The 27,730-nt window shown below is 42.1% G+C and overlaps 1 protein-coding gene across 2 annotated transcripts; it reads left to right on the top strand.

Moving 5' to 3' along the window:
* Window positions 1–513: 513 nt before the first annotated feature.
* Window positions 514–27,730, top strand: LOC121873033 (nuclear factor NF-kappa-B p110 subunit-like). Of its 2 annotated transcripts, none has more exons than XM_042376336.1 (15): window positions 514–616; window positions 14,440–15,149; window positions 15,437–15,535; window positions 15,894–16,000; window positions 16,867–16,924; window positions 17,484–17,610; window positions 18,352–18,450; window positions 18,986–19,076; window positions 20,953–21,110; window positions 21,766–22,131; window positions 22,693–22,755; window positions 23,688–23,840; window positions 24,868–25,037; window positions 25,230–25,328; window positions 25,797–27,730. In XM_042376336.1, the coding sequence occupies exons 2-15, from the start codon at window positions 14,445–14,447 to the stop codon at window positions 26,394–26,396; spliced, it is 2,895 nt and encodes a 964-aa protein (XP_042232270.1). In that variant the 5' UTR covers window positions 514–616; window positions 14,440–14,444; the 3' UTR covers window positions 26,397–27,730. The 2 variants fall into 2 exon arrangements, with proteins under 2 accessions (XP_042232270.1, XP_042232271.1); XM_042376337.1 differs by lacking the exon at window positions 514–616 and adding an exon at window positions 7,933–8,060.

Here is a 27,730-nt window from a genome sequence, read left to right as displayed (position 1 = left end):
ATATTTTCCCGAGTCTACCATAAAAAAAAAATATAATGGAAGCCCCTCGAAATCGAGGATGGCCGGCCCAAGGGCCTCCTAGGCGTGAATTTGTTAAGGTGTAGAAGCTGTCGGCAGCACAACAACCACACCCTAAGTTAACGAGCTGCATGACCCAGTGTCACGGAATAGCCGAGAAGACTGGACAGCTCGCCAACTGCACTGGCTAACCATTACCCCGGAATAATACCCGCAAATCGATTAACATCCAGGTTCCCAATTACTGCTGGGTAGACAAAGGCAAATGGCGTAAAGAAACTTACCCATAGTTTCACCCTGCCCGAGAATCGTACCCGGGTCCGCTCGCTTGCGAGACGAAGATGCTGACCATTACACCACAGGTACTGCTAAAATCCTACACTCTTATTTCGATCCTCTCTTATATATATATATATATATATATATCCCGCCGGCCCACGGGAAATGATAAAATGAAGCTCAATGAGTCAGTCAGTGACAGCGCCACTTACCGCCACGGTGGCAGTATTACAGTAGCCCCAGTAGGGTTACGGTCGCTCACGGTGCCGTTGATTTAACGTGAAAAGTGCTGAAACAGTTCTTGCTGAAGTAGAAATACGTGAGTATATTTAAAATAAATAGGAAATGTTCAATATCGGTGACAGCCCTCGTAGTTTACACATTAAATAGCATTGACTGAATAATTCTGAAGATTATTATATTTTAACATAGCAGGTGGAGTTAGTGTCAATTCAATTTCAGCATCTGCTAGGAGGTCTAACCTCATCTTGTTAATTAATGGACTAGCCGATAATGCTAAGTTTATTGAAGTATAATGACACGATCGTGTCTGTACAAATATAATCCGCCTTATCTGGTACAATATTATAGCAGCATTGGATATATATATATATATATATATATATATATATATATATATATATATATATATATATATATATATATATATATATATATATATATATATATATATATATATATATATATATATATATATATATATATATATATATATATATATGCAAGTAAATCACTGTAGGTGCGCGTGATCTAGGTATATGCTGATAACCACAAGGAAAGAAGAAAACACGAAGTTCCCAAGCGCTTTCGTGTAATTCACATCTTCAGGGGTGAGTACAGACGCATTCATATCTTCAGGGTGAGGCTATGACTAAAGAACATAAGAACATAGAACTGCAACGGGCCTATTATCTATAATACTGGGCAGTCCTGTTTACACCCAAACTCTATTGTTCATATGAACATCCAACCTATGTTTGAAGTAATTCAGCGTATTCGAGTGCAATGATATTATTCGGTAACTTGTTCCATTCATCCACTATGTTTCAAACCAGTGTTTACTATTTCTACGCCTAAATCTAAATTTGTTTTGAATGAAAAACCATTATTGTTACGAGTTCGCTCCCGGTTGGATAGTTTGAGTACCTTTTGTAATGTCCTTTGTTTAGCCTCCCTGCCTTCCACTTATAATAAATTTCATCAGCGTCGCCCTCGCTCTACGTCTCTCGCTAGAGTGCAAATTAAGATGCTTTAACCTGTCTCTACTCAAGGTTCCTAATGCCCGGGATTAGTCTTGTCATTCTCTCTGAATTCTTTCCATGATTCTATATCCATTCTGTAAATACGGTGACCAGAACTGAACTGGCGTAATCCAGGTGTGGTCTCATAAGAGCAAGATAGCAGTTTAGGATTAACTGGCTAGTCTTGTAACTAACACTTTGTATGAACCCGGCACTTTATTAGCCTTGTTACGATAAAAACACATTGTTTACTTGGCTTAAGGTTCCTACTCATCATTACTCCTAAATCTCCAGTCGGATTTCTATAATGTTGTTCATCTGGTATCTGGTTTCCCCTGTTTACATCTCCTATACTGAGAGTACCTCTTTACATTTGCTCATTACGACTTCATCTGCCATTTTTCAGACCATTCGGAAAATTTTTTTAGATCTTTCCTGTAGTTTTGCCGAGTCTGCCGGGATTTGATAACACGTCTCTATTTTAGTGTCATCAGCAAATTTACTTATGTTGCTGTCAATGCCGATATCTATGTTGCTTATGTATAATAAATAATAATGGTCCAAGTACTGAGCCTGGGGAACTCCACTTCAGACGCTGTCTAATGGGATCTCTAGTGCCGCGATGCTCACCATACCGTTTCTGTCTGTAACCACGCCTATTCATTTAAGGATGTCACCTTTGATATGAGCTTCTACCATTAGTCTTTCGTGGGGACTCTGTCGAAGGCTTTGCTAAAGTCGAGATATACCACATCATAATTGTGCCCCTCGTCCACCGATTCGAAAACTGATGAAAAGAATGTTAATAGATTAGTTAGGCAAGAGCGTCCGCTTGTGAAGCCATGTTGGGAATCATTGATCAATCTGTGCTTCTCCAGGTGATTTCGAATAGAGTTTGAGATACAATTGATGTTAGACTGATTGGACGGTAGTTTGAGGATAGTGATCTATCCCCCTTCTTGAAAATCGGTATTACATTCGCTATCCTCCAGGATTCTGGTACTTCACCTGTTTTTAATGACATGTTAAACAACTTTGCTAGGGGCATACTAAGCTCTTCCTTACATTCCTTTAATACTCTGGCAAATATCTCATCGGGACCAGGTGACTTATTAAGCTTCAGTTTGTCTATTTGCTTATAACATACCGTTCTACTAGTCACTACTATCTCTCACTTAATTTGTTTTCTTCACTATCTCTGAATAGAGTCGGTGCCTCGGGTATCATGTTTAAATTTTCGGTGGTGAAAACTGTTGAAAAATGTTTATTCAAATTATTGCTCATTTCTCCGTCGTTATCAGTGAGCTCGCCGAAGTCTGACCGTATTGGTCCAATCTTTTCTCGTGTTTTAGTTTGATACATTTGGTAGAATCCTTTGGGGTTTGTCTTCGCCTCCCTTGCTATCCTTACCTCATTATTCCTCTTTGCTTTCCTTATCTCGGTTTTAACCCTACTCCCCAATACCCTATAATAGTCACGGAGGTGAATTTCGCCACGATTTATCCTTCTACTTATAGCCTTCCTTTGGCCAATGATGCTCTTTAAATAATTATTTATCCATTTAGGGTCATTGTTGTCTGATCTGAGTTTTTTGTATGGTATGTTCTGCCTTTGTGCATTAAGTAACTCACTATTTAAATTGTCGTGGAACTCGGCAATCTCAGATCTCGTTATCAGGTCCGTGTCATCAGTTAGGTTCACAGCCAAGCGCGACACCCCCTCTCTCAGCTGCCTCTTTAAACTGTCAAAGTTTGCCCTTCTGAAATCTGGTACTTTAGTGGAATTTTCCTTACGTCTGCCCTGAAAATCTAACTGGAATCGAATTTCTTTGTGATCGCTGTTTGCAAGTTCGTTCCCTACCTCGACATTGCTAATTAGGTTTTCTCTGTTCGACAGAACTAAGTCCAGTATATTATTACCCCGTGTGGGTTCGGTTATATGTTGACTTAGGAAACAGTCCTGGATCATCTCGAGAAAATCTTGTGATTCTGAGTTACCTGTAAGGTCAGTCCAATCTATTTGGCCAAGGTTAAAGTCGCCTACTATACAGACTTTGTTGTGTATGGAAGCCCTGGGCATTTCATCCCAGATAAGTCGCTCATTGACGCTATCAAGATTGGGGGGTCTATATATTACTCCTGTGATTAATTTTTCCCGACCGTCGCTTAATTCTATCCAAATTGTTTCTGTATTCCTCTCAGTTTTTATTTCCTTATTTATTTCACACTTCAGATTATCCCTAACATAGATTGCTACTCCGCCTCCTTTCCTGGTCTGCCTATCGGTATGGAACAGTTTGTAACCCGCAATTTGGTATTCGACTGGTAACTCACGTGTGTCTAGGTTGATCCATGTTTCAGTGAATGCAATTATATCGATTTTTTCGGTACATACCAAGGCCCTAATATCATCCATTTTGTTTCTCATACTTCTACTGTTCGTGTAGTATACATTTAAGTTAGTCGTGTTCTGAGTCCTCCCCTTACCGCGTTTAGTTTTAAACTCCCTGTCTAATTTAGTTTTGTCATCATTCCTAACACTATTTCCCTGTAGTCTTTCACTTTGTTTACCCGCTCCCACTGCAGTCTCCTCCACCCCCGTGCCCATATGTTCCCTTAGCAGTTTAAAGACTTCGATATCTTTTGAACTGCCCCGACTGTTTGTATAGTATACATTTAAACCTACTCTTCCCTGGTCCTGTTTTACCCCTTGTCCTGAGCAACTAATTTTACTTCCCAGGACCTGCATGTTTTTTGACTCCCACTTTCCCCGACCCCTCTCTACAAACCAAGGTGTATATATACAGAGGAGGGTGAGACCAGGTCCACATTGGTCAGGTATTAGGTAATGACCCTACTAATCTTTAAATAGCACACAACGGTTGGTGGTCAGGTCAGATAGTAAGGTGACCCGACCTTCTCACCTGGTTACAAATCTTCCTAATTACAAAATTGTCCAGTTTGCACATGCCATTACTCAAATTCATGTTGAATGCTTCCGTATGTTTAATAAGACTAGATTCTATAATGTTCCTACTATCAATTGAATTACAAGGTAATATTGAGGAGGCATTATCCCAGTCAATGCAATGCTTGTTATCCGTCAAATGAACAAACAGAGCATTGGATTCCTGGCCTGTCCTAACACTGTATTTGTATATATATATATATATATATATATATATATATATATATATATATATATATATATATATATATATATATATATATATATATATATATATATATATATGAAAGAGTGAACTCACTAGCTTGTGTCGCTGAGAGAGAATCATTGATGTGTGGTAAGAAACTGTTTACAGTTTTACAGAAGTCCGAAATTATTAATATTAGTGTGGAAATAAAATACTGTATGTGCACTTGACGATCCTGAAGAAAAGAAACAATTAGAGAGAATAAAGAAGGGCATTGTAGATAAGTAAGGAGTGCTACCGAACTGTTTTTTTTTTAAATTCACAAACTGTTGCACAGGTTTTCCAGTGCAAGTTGGTGATTACAAGATTGATTGTACGAGGAATAATAAATGGAGGACCGTGGTCGCCAACCCTCAGATATGATCACGGTACTCTGAGTAGAAAGCCCACCAGGGAAGTCTACTGATGATCAACTAAGTCTTAATTGTTGTTACAGTTTGGAAAATTGAGCGATAGTTTAAGGGTTGGATTTGTACAAAGAATGTACAGTGTGAACTATTTGAGCAGAACGAGAGAAGGTCGGTTGGTCACATTTTACGAACATTAGGAATCTCCTCGAACATAAACATAAGAACGTAAGAAAATAAGAAGTCTGCAATAGGCCGGTTGGCCTGTGCATGACAGCTCCTGTCGAGAGTTACTACCACTCTCTATCATTCATGAATCTATCTAGCCTCCTTTTGAAACTTTCCAGCATTCCAGCACTTACTACAAGGTTGCTAAGCTTGTTACACTCATCCACCACCTTATTTGTGAACCAGTTCCTTCCTGTCTCCCTCCTAAACATAAACTTATCCAACTTAAATCCGTTGCTCCGAGTCCTATCCTGCTGGGATATTATAAGAACTTTATCTATATCGCCTTTATTGATTCTTTTCACCCACTTAAGTACTTCTATCATATCTCCCCGCACTCTTTGTCTTTCTAGGGAATGCAAGTTAAGTTTCTTTAACCTATCTTGATATGGAAGGTTTCTAAGTCCCGGAATCATTTTTGTCATTCTTCGCTGCACCGACTCTAGTGAATTGATATCCATTCTATAATAAGGGCACCAGAACTGAACCGCATAATCGAGATGCGGCCTAACTAGCGCAAGATATAGTTGCAATAAGACCTCTGCACTCTTGTTACTTACACTTCAAGATATAAAACCCAATACTCTGTTTGCCTTATTTCGAACATTAACGCACTGTTTTCTAGGCCTTAGGTCCGGGCTTACAAGTACCCCTAGGTCTCTTTCACAAGTCGACTTCTCTAGGTTGATGTTGTTAAGGCTGTATACATTATCAGTATTTGTTCTTCCAATATTAAGTACGAGACTTAGAACTTTCCATAACTTTTATTAGAGGAGAGCAGTTTAACGCAACCCAGAGAGTCTGGCAGCAATAAGTTGGTCTCATAAACGTTCTTTCTGTTAAAATATCGTCCAAACTCGGGACGTGACAAAGCATCCATTTCCGGTAATGTCGGTGACTATGTGATTTTCCCGAGTGATGTGTTAGCAGCTTCTATTTTTGTGAGTCGGTGTCGGAGATGCAGTCTTATATGTGAAGGTGTTCAATGGACAGTGAAGATTCAAGGCGTAAGATAGTAGAGAGACTCATTCAAAAGTGATTTGATAAAACCTGATGATAGCACTCACACACACACACACACACACAAAGTTTTAGCTGTTTAGTATAAGCATTAACTTAGAAAACGTATACTGTAGATTACCAACTCATTATCTATGAACAACATCCTGGGTGGAGGTTGCAGGATGACAGAAGTAATGTTTAAGGTTACGACATCATACTGTACAGTAAGTTCGCCCATGGCAGGTGTTAAGTTATGCTAGGTTAGGTTAGGTCAAGCATAGTTTAGTTTAGGCTAACTTAACCTGAACCTTTAAATAAACACTTTAACACATTAACCATAACTACGGCATTGTCTACTATAAAACACAGTGAAATGCAGCGTTTTCAAATTCGTTTTCTATGAAAAATCAGCGGCTGTGAAGTCGTAAATAATTACCACACACACACACACACACACACACACACACACACACACACATATATATATATATATATATATATATATATATATATATATATATATATATATATATATATATATATATATATATATATATATATATATATATATAATCTGGACGCCATCATGGAACATTGGTGGCAAATTCCTCCTTCATACTATATTCTACAATACGTTAAAAATGCATTCAGTTAAATCCCTTTATAATTCCCCTATCGCCTACCTGATTTAAAGCAAGCAATTACGGTCAATAAAAGATATGGAAAATCAAATAAAGCTCTCCATCTTGAGCTCTCATTTGTTGAACCAACCAAAGTAGGTTAGGTTAGGTTGGGCAGGATTAGGTTAGGTTAAGTTAGGTTTTGTATCAAGGTGTTTATTTCTGTGTATTATAATTATCCACATAAATGTCTGGTCAGTCAGAAGATTTTTAGAATTAATTTTTTATTCCCTTTCTCACTTTGGTCGTTATTTTATTAATATTTGTCAGTCCGGTTGTGTATGTTTGTGTGTGTTTGTAAGCGCATGTTATGAAGTGTGTGTATCGACGTGTGTGTGTGTGTGTGTGTGTGTGTTTGTGTGTGTGTATAGTATATATCAATGTTTGCGATTTGTGACAGTTTTTACTATCATTATTTTAGATAAAGAACGAAAAGATTAACATTATGTTGTAACAGTTGTATACTATGATCAGATGGGATGAGTGTGTTAACAGTCCTTCCTCGCCTTTCACTTCAGATTGGTTGACTGTTATCTCACTATAAAGTAAGTTAGTAGGATTTATTTTATATTTATGTATTTTTTATTTATTTTTTGTGCCAACGTATAATGGGTTCAAAAGTTTAGGAGAATTTGCAAGTTTAAATTGACATATAACATGGAAGTTGAAGTTACCTTTGGATTTCATAGGTAAGTTAAGAAATTTAGAACATTTGCCAAGTATAAATGCATATTGGAATTTAGATGCTTGAGGCTATCTGCCAGGAAATACCTATCACGTTATCACATAGCAACGATAACGCAACCCGTTGTTCAGGGCGTCCTCGTACCTGTTATCTTGGGGGTAATTGTGGGGGGTTAATTACTAGGTTAGATTGGTGATAGCATGGCCTTGTTGATTATCAAGGTAGGCGACGGCAACACCTTGTTTATCCAAGGAGGAAACGGTCACTGTACCAGACGTGGAGTACTGTAGTGTATAACTCGACCGTGACTCCGATAACACCGATTTGGTCTCTACTGTCAGCTAGGTTAAGTACCGCTTGATCTCTACTGTCAGCTAGGTTAAGTCCCGCTTGGTTACTGTACCTCGACGTGTGACGACCTGGGTTGTGGGGGAGGAAAGTCACAGTACAAAGATCACCGATAAATAATGTCCGTATTTGAAATGGATGGGTATTTAGATCTGGGCTGTGTTTTTAGATGACCATGTATGTATAGTATATAGCGTCTTAAGACTTTATAGGATATGATCAACCACTTTAGCAGATTTAGGTGCAGAGGTGTACACACACGCTCCCTGGGTTCTCTTGGTCTCGTGGATGAATAAACACCCGAACGATAATCTGATGATGTGTTGAAGGAATATCCTCTCTCCCTTAGGCACCTTTATAATATTTATATATACTTGTGACACTTGCCAGATGCTTCTGGTGTTATTGTACAGGGGTACCTAGTGACAGCACTAGGATCCCGATTCCTCTACCAAGGAATAAATATTGAAATTGAAAAAAATGAAACGATAACCTAACCTACCTCCTGGTAACGTTAGGGTGTTTAATCAACAGGTACAATAAGCTGGGGTACCTAATTTTAGGGTGATCTAACTTCTATCATTTTGCTGCTGCATAACATGAGTCACTTAATTATAATTATATATTTTTTATCTTATAGATTTATCAGTGTTTATGTCGGCGGGGTGTTATCACTATCAGTTATGAACTGACTTGTCTCTACAGCACCTCGCCTGTCCACGGTGTCCTGCCAGTGTCATTAAAGTAGAGTGTTTCATGTTATTACCGTAAAAATGGACACACACACACACACACACACACACACACACACACACACACACACACACACACACAGCCCTTCCCCCCACTAAGAAACACGAAAAACAATGAAAAACAATAACAGTGATTAAACATGGTGTGAGACAGTGAGTATGGCTGTTATCAAGTCATTGTTTCCGACACCAGAGACCAGAGGGGAGATAGCTGCCCTACCTATCGTAAATAAACAGCCAGTGAGACGGCCTACAACCACGTGTTCCCCTACAACACCAGCAGGGAGACGGCCTACAACCACGTGTTCCCCTACAACACCAGCAGGGAGACGGCCTACAACCACGTGTTCCCCTACAACACCAGCAGGGAGACGGCCTACAACCACGTGTTCCCCTACAACACCAGCAGGGAGACGGCCTACAACCACGTGTTCTACAACACCAGCGGGGAGACGGCCTACAACCACGTGTTCCCCTACAACACCAGCAGGGAGACGACTTACAACCACGTGTCCCCTACAACACCAGCAGGGAGGCGGCCTATAGCCGTATGCTCCCCTGCAACACCAGCAGGGAGACGGCCTACAGCCATATGTTCCCCGACAACACCTACTACTACTAATTTGTTGTCACTCGGAATCGAGTATGACGATCATCCAGCTATGATACTATGATATGAGTTATGAGGGATGTCACCTTCATTGGTGAGTTTTGAGGTGACTAAAGAGGCCGATATGGGACCAGCAGAGTTGTTCACAGATGTTGCACATGTGGAGGGCTACATCTAGTGTGGGAGGGGCGGTGTCAGCGTCTTTCCGGCGTTGGCGCTTGTCTGCCTCGGTTGGCAGTTGTGCTAACTCGAAAGTATTGACACCTTCTCGTGTGGTGCTCCTCCAAGCGTTACGATGTGGAGTAATCGTCTCCCAGGTGAGGGGGTTGATTTGGCACTTTTCAGATTTGTTTTAAGACTATCCTTATACCTTTTCAGTTGCCCGCTGGCGTTTCGTTTACTATTCGTTAGGTGACTGTAAAGTAGTTGCTCTGGCAGTCTACTGTCGTCCATGTAGGTAACATGGTCAGTCTAGCATAGTTGTTCATGGATAATGGTAGCCTCGATGCTCCTGCAGTTGGTGTCAGCAAGAATACTGGCATTTGTTCTCTTGTCTTCCCAACGAATTTGGAGGATGGAACGTAGACTACGTTGGTGGAAGTTTTCAAGTGCCTTGACACAATTTCGGAGTCTGCCAAAGGCTTGAGATGTACCCCTGATCCGGGGATGAATCTCTTCATCGATGTCCGCGGTAGTGGACAGGTGGGAGCCGAGATACCGAAAGTGGGTAACATTAGAGAGGGTAGTACTGTTAAGATGGATGGATGGTCGAGGTATGTCTGAACCAGGGGCAGGTTGAAAGAGAATCTGAGTCTTACGTAAATTCACCTCAAGGCCGAAGTGTGCATATGCATCTGCGTACTTGTTCAGGATCTCCTGTGAGCAACAAGAGTGAGGTTGTCTGCATACTGAAGTTCAGTAATGGAGGCTGTCGACACCTTTGTTCTTTCCTGGAGTCATCTTGTGTTGAAAAGACCCTTCATCCAGTACTTGATGTCCACCCCGGCAGCTAAATTGGCACTGGCACGAGTAAGAAATGTTAGGTCATTTTCATCAAACCAGTCCTGGTGTATTCCTATCTATCTGGCCGAGGGTCTCTCTGCAGAGTTTTGTCATGACCATGTTGAGAATATCCCATTCGGCACTGGGATTTTGGTTGTTTGTTGTCGGGTTGTTTATCAGCCCATGTTCAAGCTGCTCTCTGAAAGTATGTGCTACCGCTGGATCCTCCAGAAGCTCATTGTTAAAAACTCTTCTAGAGGCTTGCTGGCTTTGCCGTTTTGGGGTGATGTGAAGTGAGACCTTGGCTCTGGCGAGCCGATGATCAGTGTCGCACTGGTCTGAGCCACGCATGGCAAGGGTGATGGGGACACCTCGGCGAGCTTTTTCTCTGACAATGATGTAATGAATGAGATGCCAGTGTATGGATCGTGGGTGTTGCCAAGAACCCTTGAACTTGTCAACCTGCCTAAACAAGGTATTGGTGACAGTGAGGTTGTGTGCAGCACACTTGCTGAACAGGAGTAGGCCGTTGGGATTACACTTGCTTAGTCCATTTCTCCCTATGGTTCCTTGCCAAATGTCAGCATCTCTGGTAACTCTGGCATTGAAGTCACCAAGGAGCACAACCTTATCCTCTCTGGGGATAGAGGTTAGCACTCTGTCGAGGTCGGCATAAAAGGCCTCCTTGATGTCATCCTCTGCATCCAGTGTTGAGGCATATGCACTGATGAAAAAGGCATGACGTGAGTGATTCAGTGAGACTCGGAGCGTCATGAGACGCTAGTTGATCCCAGTAGGCATTTCAGTTAGCCTGTGTAGGATGCTTTGGTGGATGACAAAGCCAACTCCATAAATGCAGTTTCTTTTCGCAGCAGGCTTTCCCTTCCAGAAGAAGGTATAGCCAGACCCCCGTTCTGGGAGTTGACCCTCGTCTGGAAGCAGGGACTCACTAATGGCTGCTGTGTCGATATTATACCTAGCCAGCTCTTTTGCCACAAGGGCAGCTCTTTTTTCAGGACGCTCATTTGTGCCAGTATCCAGGTGTCTTTACATTCCATGCAGGGACCATAAGAGGTTGTAGAGTTTGTTTTTGTTTGGATCTGGGATATTGATTGTGTTTTCGATCGCATAAGGATGACCTTACTGGGTGCGCTTGTCCAATCATTTTTTTTTTTAGACAGGCTTTGTTTAGGGCAGCTTTTGTAGCCCCCTCCCCATGTGGGGTGAGCAGAGTGGCTCCTCGAAAGGGCTGCTCAGTCGCACAGACAGGACCGAATTGCACTGCTGCCTAGATCCCAGTGCATAAACGAAGATCTTATCTGTGCCGCCCATGTGCAGATTTGTGATTAGAGACTCCCGGCAGTCATCTCTGCCTGTCCCAGTCGCCACTCGTCCGTCGCCATAGGACTTTTGGGGGTATAGGGGTTTTGATGATGATGAGAGGTATGATGAGCTGGGTGATGATTGCACATGAGTTGATTTATGTGGTGAGGCAGGAGTGCAGCACATCTTGTCTCTCCCTTTTCCTGATCCAGTGGTGCAAGCTTTGCAACGACTGGGGAGAGGGAGAGTTGCAGTGGACTGCCAATAGCCCAGTTTGTTGGGTTTCGCCTTAGTAGCCTGTCCATCATGCACTGCCTTCATCCGCCGGTGTAATTGTTGGGTTCCCACGGTGGTCACCTTTCCTGCCTATACTGCCGTTGGGGTCTTGTTGGAGCTCTGTAAGCGTGTCTGCCTGATGCGGGGCTCCACCGCAGATTTTTCGTTTGGGGTTTACTCCCATAGCCTTATACCTACCAAGGTTAATCCGCAAGGCAGCGGGGCAATGGTTGGTAGGCGCCAGGACGTGTCTACATGCCAGTGGGCCTATGCGCCGTCCCTCTGGAGCCCACTGCTACTGCGAGATCCCCTGCTGGTCTAGCCTGGGCCCACGAGGCACCTAGTTACCGTGTGTTGGCCACGAGGAGGCACAGCAGGAGTTTTGATGGTGAAGAGGCTGTGTACTGATAGCGGAAGACTTTTGCAAGTTGCTTCCCTGTTCTCCACGAGGGCTAGCCAGCGGCTGTAGCTGAAAGCAAGAGGGAGCAAGCAATACGGCTTACAACCATGTGTTCCCCTACAACACCAGCAGGGAGATGGCCTACAACCACGTGTGAGGGTACAAGAAGTTATACCTGTCTATATATCTGAATTTATTTGTATTACGATGTTGATAATGAATAGAAGTACTGATGTTGTAATATATACCAGAACAATAATAGTAGTGATGGGATATTTTCTATTATTATTATTATTATTATTATTATTATTATTATTATTATTATTATTATTATTATTACTATTATTATTTTTATTATTGTTGTTGAATGGTTGTATTTATGCGGTTGATTGGTTGTATTTACATGGTTCATTGGTTGTATTTACATGGTTGATTGGTTGAATTTACACGGATGATTAGTTGTATTTACACGAATGATCGATTGAATTTACACGGATGATTGAATCTATTTTAATATATTGTCTAATGGTAGACCCTGCTGCCAAATGGTACCACAAAAATTGTGACCAAGTCCCAGGTTGCTGATCTGACTTTCTGCCTCATTTACACACAATTGCAGGGTCTCAGTTGTTTCTGTTACCATTGACAACACAACATACATATATTGTTTCTCACTCTTGAACTTTTTTTTTCATTTTTGTATATCTTATCTTTATGGTTCTTTATTATTATTATTATTATTATTATTATTATTATTATTATTATTATTATTATTATAATTATTATTATTATTATTATTATTATTATTATTATTATTATTATTATTATTATTATTATTATTATTATTATTATTATTATCATTTCATTTTCTCCCCCCGGGCCCCGACGTGGGTCAGTGACCTGTGCCCGGGTGGGCCAATCCCCGTAAACAAACGACCCCCAAAAAAAAAATACACGGATGACTGGTTGTATTTACACGGATGAGCAGTTGAATTTATACGGCTGATTAGTCTTACCAACACTGTTCACTGAATCACTCACTGTGGCCCTCTTGACACAGCAGCAATGGCCTGTCAAGGTGTGCTCATGGCCGGGTTTGTGTAGTGTCTTGGCCACACCTCACACAAGTTAACCTGAACCAAGTTTGTTCACCAAAGTTCCCGTGAGAGTGAACATTACAAGAAGGTTATTAGTTTTGGGTAATTTCTTGGTTAAGTTGATAGTGTGTACGCGTGGCTGATGTACAGTATTGTTAATATCTGATGTACTGTATCTCCTTTACACTGTACGTTACTAGGGACAGTATTAATCTTTTGGCAGTACTGCACTGTGAAGGTTACAATCATGTACTTTATATCTTAAATATTTATGTCACTTCGTCTAATCGGTTAACATTAGCTAGCCTATACAGAGCCCAGCAGGGAAGTAGCCTAGAGTATGTGGCGCTCATACTGAAACAGTTCACCGACCAGCCTGGGTGATCATGACTATACAGTGATATGTAAACCGTATCTCTGGCCACGCTCACAGTACACTGAGGACATACCTTATAGGTGTTCAGACATGCAGACAGATTTGATAAATTATTCATGGGGTGTAATATCGCTCATTTCACTTTTAATTTTTCACTACAACATTGTTAACAGACATGGCAACACGAGTGACAACCATTCATGCTCTTAACTGTAGTCTACTGTGATTCAGAGCGAGTGTGTGAAAAATGATTACTTGAAAACTCATTAAAACAACTACATTACAAAAACACAATGACTGACAGCTTAAGAGGTGCCAGAGTTAGCAGGTGCCAACATGAGCCACATAAGTCACTTTATCACCAGATTTATTTATAATTGTGAAATAAAAAAAATATTCGGGTTAAATGTATAAGTAGAAATAGTTCAATAGCTAAAGGTAAATGGGAACCCTTCACCCATCTTGTTAAATACACTAAAAGTCTTTAATCAGCCAAAATACTAGTGAGTTGTAAAACGCTTGGTTACCTTATTTTAACAGGGAGGATGAGGCTGGGCAGTAGCTTGAGACAGAGGGTGGTGTCGCACCCCCAGGCAGTGAACCCCGCCGCCACCGTCAACACGCCCGTCATTATGGCCCAGTCAACCATCCTGTTGGAGAGCTTCCACCAGGTCAAGACCCTCGACCCCAGCCCGGGGGAACACCTACAGACGTCGGTGTGTAATTTTTCTCCAAACACGAGTCAGAACTGCCAGTACACTTCAAACGCTATTGATGGCTCTGGTGAAATCTGGGGCCTCCAACCAAGTACAGATGCAGGCCTTGGTCAAACACCGAGTCTGTCTCCAAACACAAGCGGAGGCCTTGGTCAAACACCGAGTTTGCATCCAAACACAAACAGAGGCCTTGATCAAACACCGAGTCTGTCTCCAAACACAAGCGGAGGCCTTGGTCAAACACCGAGTTTGTCTCCAAACACAAACAGAGGCCTTGATCAAACACGAAGTCTGTCTCCAAATATATATGGGGAATTTGCCCAAACATCGAGTCAATCTTCAAACATGTTTGGAATGGAATCGATGCTGTTTGAGGACTTAATTTCTTTGGAACAAGAACATCTTTCTCGGAGACCAGAGGTGTGTTTCGTGTCTCAGCCGGCGGCCAAATTCCACTTCCGCTACCTGAAAGACCAAGGTTCTCATGGACATGTAAAGGCTGCCACCAGTGCCTTCCGCTACCCAGCCATCCAGGTGGGCACCCCTTTCCTCTCTCTCTTTCGCTTCACCATATTCTGCGTGTGAAAAGAGCATTATTAAATACCCATTTAATCCATAAGTGGCGCCAACACGCATTTATATCCATATACACGCGCATCCACTTATAGAAACCAGAGATAGATAGATAACTACATTAGGTAAGCATGTACAGTGCGGTACGTGTGAGAACAAACAGAGGGACATAGAGTCCGTATAGCTCTAGTGATTCGTCACGTGTGACGTGGGTTTTATGACGTGCTAATTCTTGCGTCTTTCTGCAGCTCAAGAACTTCTCCGGGAATGTTGAGGTGCGTGTGCAGCTCTACGCCTGGGACCCCGACCCCGCCCAACGACGCCCAAACAGTGTTGTCCGTCTCCAGGTACGCCCACACCCCCATATCTCACTCAGCAACACCCACGCCTAACCCACACGTACCATAGAAACCGCTCACGTCTTGTATCACACCCAACGCATACACACACACACTTCTAAATTCATTTTATTCCCAGTTACATCCCCTCACCTTCTTTCTTCTCTCCCTGCCATACCTCACCCCCTCCCCCCTTCCCACCTCTATCGCTGCTAATAATCTCCCAGCCACACCTTCCTTCCCCCTCACAACCAGCCTCCGGTTCACCCTCATTCCTCTTCTCTCCTACATCTTCCATTCTCTCTTTACCTCAGATTAAGATTTACCACCATCTAAATTTTAAACCCTCCTGCATCTCTTAACCCAGAGGACGAAGGGCCGCGGCAGGAGTGGCTATGAGGAGAAGGACCAGCTGAATGACCTGGCAGAGGAGTGGGTGTTGCACGTCCCTGAGAATATCCACCACAACTGCGAGTAGGTCCCCTCCTCTCTCTTTCTCTCTCGGATAATAATATTAACAACTGGTAATTAGTAGATTTGACTTGGGACAGCTGACGAAGCCATTAGATAATCATTTCAGTTACTAACCCGATTATTGTTACTTAACTTCGTTGATCGGACGATCAGGTGCCCTTGGTTGTAACAAGCACATTATTGATATTCTCCTTATTAAGTATTACCTTCCTCCCCTCCTTGTGATTCCTGGTTTTCCTCCGCCTTCATAAACATTCAATAGTTAGTCTCCTCCCCTTTCCACAACACGTGTTACTTGCGTTGGTCACATAACACTCGGATGTACAGTACCAGTGTACTACCAGCGCTTCTTACAGGGAGAAACATGCCATTTTGTATGGCTCGCACTGTGAGTCGTCCTGCGTGTCGAAGGCACTGCTTGCGCAATGTGTCAGTGCTAGCCACTCAGATGACTTCATGTTCGAGTGAGTAAGCATAATTTTCTAGGTTTTCCCATGCACTCGTACTGCGTTGGCCTGCCGCGCCTTATAGAAAGCGCTTATATGAACTTAACATCTGCAACTCATTACTAATAGAAATGACCAATATGTATCCTGTACTTAAGATCATATAAAGATAGGCACCCCCAGCTTAGTTTATCTAACCTAACCTAACCTATTTTGTCTGATTAAACGCCCTAACATTAACCTAATATAACTTAACACAATCCCCAGGCAGCATTAGGGTGTTCATATCATCAGGTGGCGGGAAGGAGGAAGGCTAATCTTCATGTGATACTATACTAATTCCTGTTATATTTTTCTGTATACAGTCTCTCGAGAGAAGTGTAAACGACCTCAAGTTTTCATTTATTTGCTCTCTTCCAGGTTGCGTGATTTCAGCATCTTCAAGCTTACTAAAGATAACCTTAGGTCTTTGGGCAAGGTGAGTTACTGGTGCCTCTTTTGATAGTGAGAGTAATGGTTGATGGTGAGAGTAATGGTTTAAGTAAGGTTAGATTATTATTAGGTTAAGTTAGGTTAGGTTCGGTTAGAACTGTCAGATTATAGTCAGGATAGGTTAGGTTAGATTCAATAAGTTTATGATTAGGTTAGGTTAGAGGGTGGGCAAAGTACGGCCCGCGGGCCACATTTGGCCCGCCAAATTATTTTTGTGGCCCGCCACTGCATTTGTATTTACAAATACAAGGCTTTACTTTGTGTTAATATAACACATTTGCATCTACATTAAGTGGGTGGCCCGCGAAGTGTGCCACCATTCATGAAGTGGCCCTCCATCAAAAATAATTGCCCACCCCTGGGTTAGACTATAGTCATGTTAGTTTTGGTTAGGTTACGTTATGCTAGAATAGAACTGTTAGATTATTGTCATGTTAGATCAGGTTAAATTAAGTTCGGCCGAAACTACCGAGTCCCATAATTTACTCTCTCTCTCTCTCTCTCTCTCCCGAAATAACCTGCGGTGTTGACGTCGGTGCCCAAAGACCTCGGAGGAAGCAGATATATTGTGCAGGGAATACAACAAGCTGAGTGTGTGCCTGCGGGTGACGGCCTACCAAGATAACAGCCTAGTAGCGGGTCCCATTTTCTCCAGCGAGATCACCAACCTTAGTGAGTTACTGTACCTATTGTGTTGGTGTTGTGTGTTATGTTAGAGACAGCTGTTATGGTGGTATTGTAGGCAGTGGGAACCCAACCTCAGGTATTTTCTTTTGAGAGAGAGAGAGAGAGAGAGAGAGAGAGAGAGAGAGAGAGAAAAAAAGAAGACAATATAAGAGAACAAGACAATGAAAGAGAGAGAGAAAAAGGTAGAATGAAAGAGAAAAAAGAATGAGAGTGTGAAAAAAGACAATGAAAGAGAGAAAATAGAAGACATAATGAAAGAAAGAGAAAAAGAAGACAATGAACGAGAAACAGGGGGGGTGGGGTGTGCGCAGAAAAGATAATGATATACTGTAGTTCATTATGTCTACGACGCTTTATAGATCTCACAGACAAACAAACAAACAAACGGAGGAGGATCATAATATTAGAAAACTTTTTTGTTTTGTTTTTTGTTTTATGTATAAATACATTTATCGCGTAATGCTTCAGTGTTTAACGTGTTAATACTGCACCCAGCTGCTTTGTCTTGAGTTCCAACAGTATTTGGCAGCGTAGGGAGAGTTTCCGGAAGTCATCTGACCTTTTATACGTCGTCTCTTCATCCTGTGACATTTTCCTTCTTTCTACACTGGACGTTTCTCTTGTATTGTGACTCAAACAAAGTTCGACGTAACGTAACGTAACCTAACCCAACCTACCCTTCAATACCCTAACATAACCTAACCTAACCTAACACTCACCTACCAGGAAGAGCGGAACGTCTACGCATCCATCGACGCTCAGACTTCACTTCTTCTGTCAGCGGAGGTCAGGAAATGTGGCTCATCACAAGCGAGGTTAAGCAAGGTCAGTGACCAGTTGGTTAATATAAGATAGTGGTCATTGAGAGGAACAGATCACCTGATGATTAGACTCTCTCGTTTATTTCACCTGATGATGAATCAGCCTAACGCTACCTGGGGGGGGGGGTTAGGTTAGGTTAGGATTTGTTTTGTTAGATTAAGTGTTCTTGGTTATGTTAGCGTTAGATTATGTTAGGATTTGTTTTGTTAGGTTAGAACAGATTTGGTTGTGGTTTGTTAGGTAAGGTTAGGTGTTCTTGGTTAGGTTAGGTTAGGTTCGATTAGATTAGGTTTTGTTATGTTAGAGAAGAATCTGTTAGGTAAGGATTTGTTAGATTAGGTTTTGTTAGGCTAGGTGTTCTTGGTTAGGTTAGCGTTAGGTTAGGTTAGGTTAGCGTTAGGGTGGTTAAACAAAAGGGGAAGTAGACTGGGTGATGCACTTTTTACGCTGGGATAAGAGTTTGAGTAATTTAACTGATGTATTTCGTGAATTCCGGTTTATCATAAAGGTGTTGACATTTTAACAACTCTGGTTATAGATGACATCGACGTGAAGGTGGAGGACGACGATGGCTGGAGTGTTAACTGCTCTCAACTGGAGGTCCACTACCAGCACACAGTCGTCTGTAGGTGAGTCACTACCAGCACACAGTCGTCTGTAGGTGAGTCACTACCAGCACACAGTCGTCTGTAGGTGAGTCACTACCAGCACACAGTCGTCTGTAGGTGAGTCACTACCAGCACACAGTCGTCTGTAGGTGAGTCACTACCAGCACACAGTCGTCTGAGTCAGCACACAGTCGTCTGTGAGTCACTACCAGCACACAGTCGTCTGTAGGTGAGTCACTACCAGCACACAGTCGTCTGTAGGTGAGTCACTACCAGCACACAGTCGTCTGTTGGTGGTCAGTCTACCAGCACACAGTCGTCTGTTGGTGAGTCACTACCAGCACACAGTCGTCTGTAGGTGAGTCACTACCAGCACACAGTCGTCTGTTGGTGAGTCACTACCAGCACACAGTCGTCTGTTGGTGAGTCACTACCAGCACACAGTCGTCTGTAGGTGAGTCACTACCAGCACACAGTCGTCTGTTGGTGAGTCACTACCAGCACACAGTCGTCTGTTGGTGAGTCACTACTAGTACTCTCTCTTCACTGTACTTACTCAAGCTGAAGCACTGTGAATTTGCATGACAATTTTACTGAATATTTGTGTAATAATAATAATAATAATAAACGGTTTTAACAAGGTACAGGGGGTCCAAATCTGGGGGTTTTCCTTTTGTGAAAGATCGTGTAGTGTTTTTTTTTCTTGAGGTTTAAGGTCAGTTTATTACGTATTACCCAGGTCCTGACTTTAGTCAATTCAGTGTTCATAGTTCTTAGCAAGGAATGGAGGTCTGAGTTGATGGCATAGTGATTTCTATCGTCTGCAAATAAGTTGTATTTTATGAGGGTGCTGGAATGGACTATATCGTTAATGTACAACAAAAACAGTATTGGACCGAGAATGGAGCTGTGAGGAACGCCATACAAAATTGGTAAGGAGTCAGATTGATGATTATTATAGCAGACATACTGCTTCCTGTTAGACAGATATGAGGTAAACCATTCGTGGGATAATGTTCAAGCTTTGAAAGGAGGATGGTATGGTCGACAGTATCAAAGGCCTTAGAGAGGTCCATGAATATACCGACTGTGAACTGACTGTCATCAAAGGAGTTTAAGATGTCATTAGCAAAGGATAGCAGAGCACTCTCGTTGACCTTTTAGCTCTAAATCCAAACCGAGAGCGTGTAAAGATGTTATTGACACTGCAGAAGGAATTTAGTCTACTACAAGCTAACTTCTCCAATATCGTACTTAAGGCTGGGAGGACTGATATGGGGCGGTAATTCTTGAAAAGATCTTTATCCCAAGATTTTTTATATGCTGGGTGAACTTCAGCAATTTTCAGCTTATCCGGAAAGACACCACTAGTGAAGGAGGAGTTACAAATGTGTAGGAGAACAGGTACTTGTAGTAATAAGTGGGCTACTTTCTTAATGATGCTCATTGGTATATTGTGTGTGTGTGTAATAATAATAATAATAAACGGTTTATTCATAGAATTGCAGCCGGTGGCTGAAAATATACAGACTTACGTTTGATTTAGACATAATGATATAATATGCATTGAATACATTTACAGGGCTGTACAGTACATAAATCAGGAGTTGTTTATTATTTTAACAATAGATGGGATGGTGCTGTTCTTATATCTATCGGTGCGGGCTCTTGTGGGCTGTATTTTGTTGTAGTGGCGGACTGCACGAGTTGGGTGGGGGGCTGCAGGAGGTGGCGATGGCAAGGGTGGTGCAGTAGTCCACTGCCAAACCTTTCCAGCCCTTGGTGGTGGAGGTCACTGAGGGATGTGTGTGTGTGTGTGTGTGCGTGTGTATGTGTGTGTGTGTGTGTGTGTGTCCGGCAATGTTAGATAAAATACCTCGACTTTTTCCTTCCTTAGGATACCGCCTTACCGGACACTTAACCTCGCGAAGCCGAAGTTGGTAAAGGTGTATCTGTTCCGGCGGTCAGACAGCCAGTGCAGCCAGCCTTATGAGTTCAAGTACCTCCCCGACCCATGTATCACTACCGCCCCTCAGTGTACTGCTGCCTCTCCCCGTGAGTTTGTCGCTGGGACTGTTTTAGTGAACACAAGCCTTAACATATAACGTGAAATCTATTTTATTTTATTTTTAATTTTCATGTGTTTTCAGATCTACGTCATATTCTCATTACCTCGTGCCCTCTTCATTGGACTTATTTTTAGTTTACAAGCCGACATGACACTGGCAGATGGTACCTGATTGTGGCCATGGAGAGAGAGAGAGAGAGAGAGAGAGAGAGAGAGAGAGAGAGAGAGAGAGAGAGAGAGAGAGAGAGAGAGAGAGAGAGAGAGAGAGAGAGATCCCAATTAGTCTTGGATCCGAAACTTGAGGGTGGAAGGGTTGGGGCCAGTAACGGAGCCAGAGTCATCACTGTAGATCGGAGCTGATGGAGAAGATAGAGCAAATGTACTGTATATGTATGTCTGTGTATTGGTGAGGGAGACTAAGGAAACTTGAACCTCAAACCCAGCATGTGAATAGTGAGTGTGAGTTTAAAAAAGGGTGACCTTGTAGTTCCCTAAAGTATACATGTGGGCATGATAAAGATCAACACAAGTGAGCAGGTGAAAATCATGGCCTTTGCACCACGTGGTAAAGTCTTAGCAGTCGAGAAGGTGCCAGTTTATTCTTAATGTTAAACTAGTTAATCGAATACCCTCTCCTTCCAGAGTCCAAGAAAAGAAAATATATCTCGTCCATGTCAGTGACCGAGGACGACCAGAACTGTCTATCTTTACCCCAATATCAACCACACAACCACACCAACGTCTCCTCTTATCCACTGCAACAACCACACAGCCACACCAATGTCTCCTCTTCTCAACTGCAACAACCGCACAACCACACCAACGTACTCAGTTCCACGCCATATGTCCAGCATAATCACAACCCTACGACATCACAAACACCAGCACCAGTTAGTTGTCCCTCTACTTCCTCACTACCATCACATATCGTCGAATATACACCCGACATGACCTTTGTTCAATTACAACCATCAGGGAGCGACACAACGTCTGAAGTTGACAACTTTGGTATGTATCATTCTTATTATCGTAAATTCTAATGTCAGTGAAATGCCTTTACTGATCTTCACAGCTGGTGCAGCGGTGATTGTTTTGTACCAGACAATTTTTATTAAGACCAAATGCTTAACTAATTAAAAAAAAAACGGATGACCAAGAATTGGTCATGGCCGCCATAAGACTTGGAGAATATTTTATTCAGGTCATCAAAAAATATTGTATGTACAGTATTGTGTTGATAAAGGTGGCCTAATTTGATCCATATTACTTTACTGTTCAAATTATCTCTATATTCTCGCTTGAATCTTGTAGAAGTAATGACAGGACCAGTGAATATATTTATTATTATTACTTATATTTTATTCTTTCAAGCCTTTTGTGCAAGGTGTCCGGAGTTACACCCTTCCTTACTAACTGAGGGAGAGACGAAGTGGAGTATGTAGGTTAGGGGGATGAAGAGGCTGCTGAGGATGTGGCTAGTGAGGATGTGGCTAGTGGTTTTTTCCACTAGCCACACCCTCAGCAGCCTCTTCATCCCCCTAACCTACATACTCCACTTCTCTCCCTCAGATTACAGCCAGTTCCTCCACTACCCCCTGGACCTCGACAGTATCCTCACATACGACTCTCCCGGTGAGTGATCTACACCTGTCATTATTTCTCCGGTGTACTAGATTATTATGCATCTCCCTTCACCTCTCTCCATCACTCTTGTTGTTACTGTTATCTTATTTACTTCCCAACCAGTGAAAATATTAAACATCCGTGGCGACGCTTATCATGGAACACGTAGTATTTTCTCTTCCCAGTACTTTTATTTTTGTTCTTTATCTTCGTATTTCCTGGGACTTATGTTGTCACTACTAACCAACATTTCTCTCTATCTCTCTTCCGCTTTTAATATGATTCATAATATATTAGAACAGACCCTCATAATCTGTCACACAGCTCCTACAGTACATACATCAGTCAACACCACTGTCCCCTCCTATTCCCTCACACACTCCTCACTATACGCCCTTCACGTGACCCCAGCTCACCTGTTCTCTGCCCCTTCAGCTATGTTTTGCTTAAGACAGGAACGTTCAGGATCCTTTCCCCCCATCAAATTGTCTGTCTCTGATATACATCCACAAACACATTCTCATATCTTACTGTGATTTGCTTTTTTTCTCCTATTTTTAGTAAGTGAATACAAGGAATCTTTGTAGCAAACGGTTTCATGTAATCGCTGTGGCTGTCAGCTAATCAAACCTAACCTAGTCATTAACCATTTTCTTTGATAATTTAGTTACAGTTCTTCACCATTGTCACCTTTTCGGTAATAAGCAGTTAGGAAATTCCGTTGCCAAGATACCCTAAAAATCGAAGATATCACAAAATTCCTGAAATTTCAGGGATTTCATGCAAAAGGTAACGATTGCAGCGATTACACTAAATCCTTAAAACATTTTACAAATGACGTGACATCCTGAGTTACACAGATTTCCTAGAACATATATATCTTGATGTCCTGTGGCTCCACCGACATGAATATTGAAAATGATATTGTGTTTTCATTCCAGTGGGTTTTGTTGATGAAAACTCTAGTAACTACTATAAGTATGCCGGGACGATCGAGCGCTTTCAGGGGATGATGGAGGAAGAGGAAGTGGAAAATGAGGATAAAGATAGTGAAGTTGTTGGAGAACTGGGAATGAATGATTATGATAATGATGGTAAGTACCTGACACTCTCTTAGTAAAATACTCCAAAATTGTCTCCCGTTCACCCCCCTCGTGTCCTGCAATAACTCCAACACACATCAGTGGATTTAAACTAAGAGTTAGTGTGTAGATATGTCACAAGATCTCAGACGAGTTTAGGGATCAGGATAAGCTGACATTGTTGCTCTCCATAACTACGACTTGTTGGAGGTGGCCCCGTGTGGTGGTAACCTGGCTGTCAGGTGGCCCAGTGTGGTGGTAACCTGGCTGTCAGGTGGCCCAGTGTGGTGGTAACCTGGCTGTCAGGTGGCCCAGTGTGGTGGTAACCTGGCTGTCAGGTGGCCCAGTGTGGTGGTAACCTGGTCGTCAGGTGGCCCCGTGTGGTGGTAACCTGGCTGTCAGGTGGCCCAGTGTGGTGGTAACCTGGCTGTCAGGTGGCCCAGTGTGGTGGTAACCTGGTCAGGTGGCCCCGTGTGTGGTGGTAACCTGGCTGTCAGGTGGCCCAGTGTGGTAACCTGGCCGTCAGGTGGCCCCGTGTGGTGGTAACCTGGCTGTCAGGTGGCCCAGTGTGATAGTAACCTGGTCGTCAGGTGGCCCCGTGTGGTGGTAACCTGGTCGTCAGGTGGCCCTGTGTGGTGGTAACCTGGTCGTCAGGTGGCCCCGTGTGGTGGTAACCTGGTCGTCAGGTGGCCCCGTGTGGTGGTAACCTGGTCGTCAGGTGGCCTCGTGTGGTGGTAACCTGGTCGTCAGGTGGCCCTGTGTGGTGGTAACCTGGTCGTCACGCGGCCCCGTGTGATGGTAGCCTGGCCGTCAGGTGGCCTCGTGTGGTGGTAACCTGACTGCCAGGTGGCCCCGTGTAGTGATAGCCTGGCCATCAGGTGGTCACGTGTAGTGATAGCCTGGCCGCCAGGTCTACTGATGTTTAAAAGTAAACTCACTTGCGAAGAGAAAAAAATGGTTTTGAAATTATCTAACTCTGATGAAAACTAACACACACACACACACACCTTGAACTCAATCTCGCATTGGATTCTTTCAGGCTACACAGCCCTCCACCAGGCAGTGAGAGAGGGGGACGAGGAGGCAGTGAGGGAATTGTTGGCTGCTGGAGCCCAGGTAAACCTGCAGTGCAAGAAGCGAGGTGATACGGCTCTCCACATAACCGCCAGGCACAACTTCACACACCTTCTGCGCCTTCTGCTGGATGAGGTGAGTGGTAGGAGGTGTAGGAAGTTCTGTGTAACTGTGATCCTGGAAGTATAAGGTGCTCGGATACACTAATGATCTTAGTATAGTCACAGTTAGAACACCAAAGTCTTCCGTAGGTCACCATCATTTTTACATCAACTCAGGTGATCTTGTCTGACCCAGAAACTGACTCACTTGATCTTGTTTTGCCAGGATGACATTGATCTCTTCATCTGCAATGACGATTGCCACACCTTCCTTCATGTGATACAACCTGGTTCTTCTGCTTCAGAAGTCATCCGATTCCATCCGGTAGGTCACCTGTACTTTGTAAGGTCAAGTTCACTAGTTATCTGCAAGGAGGGAGAAAGATAGAAACGATTCAACATTTCTTCACTAGTTGACAATACTCATGGAAATTTAGTTATATGGTCCATATTTCGTTTCTGGTTTTTATCTTTGTACTGAGATTAACTTGAGTTCAGAGAGTCATCTGCACAATCCAGTATGGTAGTCAAAATATAAATAATTGCAGACAGTGACCCAAGGATAATTGTCAGTGCTTTGTTTCGTGATTCATTTATTTATAGATAAATATATTATTCTTCCACGGTAACCAACTAAGTGAGGTGGGACAGTTATACAAAGTCTTAAAATAAAATAAGTTGCTCATTCGTGAGTTGTAATATTTTAAGTCTCACGTAAACAAAAATTATCTATTATGATCACCCTCCAAGTGTATTTTCGAGCTGTGTCGGAACCATAATTCGTTTGTTGCAGAGGACGAGGGAGGTGGAGGTACCGGCATACGATGAGGAGTTAGGGAGCAGCGATGACGATGACGACGATGAGGATGATTCCATTCCGTGTATTGGTCACCCGAGGGTGCCATCTACTGTCCCTCTAGATGACACTCAAGATGGGGAGAAAGAAGATACACTTGCAGGCTGCCCTTATTCCCACCTGCTTCACCCTCTCTGTGAGGGAAAGACAACTGCCCAGAAGGAGACTGCACCTACGGGTGGCAACCACCATTACCCGGGACCTGAGATGAGTGACGACACACGGGGTCAGACAGCTCCAACAAATGACCACTATCCCCACATGCCACATTCAATCCACCCAGAGGAGAAGGATGAGGACACACATGTTTCTACATCTCCAGCAGACGGTGATAATAAACTTCAAGAACGAGCCTCCTCTTTATACCAGCAGGTAGAAAGGTCCTCACGCACTACAGGTAGTACCCTTGACGCACGTTCTGACGACGGAGCCCAACACTTGTCTCCTAACGTAAACTTGTGGGCCATAGCTGTCGTCCCAGTGTTGATAATGTGCACTTATCTCCTGTTTCTTTCGTCTCTACAGTATGTCTGGTAACTGTTTCATCGTGACAACGTGATTTAGTGACTTTATTGGTGTTTTAAATCACGAATGTACTGTAAGAAACAAGGGAGAAGAGAGATGGGAGGTGAGAATTGTACATACCAAAATCTCTCTCAATCTGTGCATTGGTTCGCTTATGTATATTCATATACACGTACATGTAATTATATCTGGCTAGATCGGGATAACTGCATAATAGAGAGAGTTTCTGTGTTTTTCTACTTGTCTGTTAGGATGATTATACAGATGATCATAATACAAACTGTAAATAACGCCATTGCTATTCTGATAACCTAATCTAATATACTGTAGGTGTAGTTTGGTTATGCTATAATAGTGAGCGACGATGTAATCTAACCATAAAACATTTTACCATATATGGGGTAATTTATCTTTATTTGTAGCAATAAAAAAAATTAATTTCGTTTTAAAGCTTAATCGGACGATTATCACACACACTGAAATATGGCGGATTGAGGTTATGATACTGCCAAGGCCACCCCACACCTACAAGACTCATGTTGGGTAGAATATATATATATATATATATATATATATATATATATATATATATATATATATATATATATATATATACATATTTTAATCTGACTAGACTCGTTAGCCACTTATCAGCGAATCAGACAATGTCATTCCCTGAATAAATAACTGTTGTCGAATTATGTGACAATGAGTCAAGTTTAAACAGTAATGCAACCTCCCAATGCTGACAAGGATGGTGCCACTGCAACAGACATATATGATAACAGTCCGAAATAATAGAGTAATTAATTTAATTTTAGAAAACATTAATAGCAATTTGAAGAAAATTTAATAAGAGTAATATCCAATGTGTATAGTAAATTGATGCACCGTTTTCGATAGCACAGTAATCGTACAATATTAAACCTTAATTTACTTTTTTTTTTTTTTTAGTAGTCTTTTATACACTTCGGCAAATCTTTTTAATTAACCGTAAGTTTTTCCACTCATTAATTTACTACATTTCTGGGCCTTTGATTTAGTATTAATCCCGAGGTTAATATTTTAATTCGATGCCATTAATTGTATTTTTTTTGGTGACAAGTTACAGAGACTAAAATATATTATAATAGGTCTAATAATTATCATCGAACTTTGCTGCTCCTTAATTGCATTTAGGACGTGTTAATATTTTTTTTTGCGAGAAAAACGCATTTCACAATAATCATTACTCTTGTTTTTGTAGATGTTGACTTTGGTGTCGAATATTTATGCATTTTATTACTTAATTATATATTAATCCGTGAACTGAAATTATTCTCGTGTTAATAAAGAAAATATGCACA

This window comes from Homarus americanus, unplaced genomic scaffold, assembly GCF_018991925.1.
Source record: "Homarus americanus isolate GMGI-L3 unplaced genomic scaffold, GMGI_Hamer_2.0 scaffold11022, whole genome shotgun sequence".
NCBI classification, from domain to species: Eukaryota; Metazoa; Arthropoda; class Malacostraca; order Decapoda; family Nephropidae; genus Homarus; species Homarus americanus.
The sequence above is the reverse complement of the archived record's forward strand: the minus strand, read 5'-3'. Positions and strand labels throughout refer to the sequence as shown.

What these genes read in the sequence shown, in the direction of transcription:
- LOC121873033 (XM_042376336.1), top strand. Translation starts at nt 14,445, where the DNA reads ATGAGGCTGGGCAGTAGCTTGAGACAGAGGGTGGTGTCGCACCCCCAG. An exon ending in ACAGTGTTGTCCGTCTCCAG is followed by an intron (nt 15,536 to 15,893) that starts GTACGCCCACAC and finishes CTCTTAACCCAG; the next exon opens with AGGACGAAGGGCCGCGGCAG. An exon ending in GTCTGAAGTTGACAACTTTG is followed by an intron (nt 22,132 to 22,692) that starts GTATGTATCATT and finishes TCTCTCCCTCAG; the next exon opens with ATTACAGCCAGTTCCTCCAC.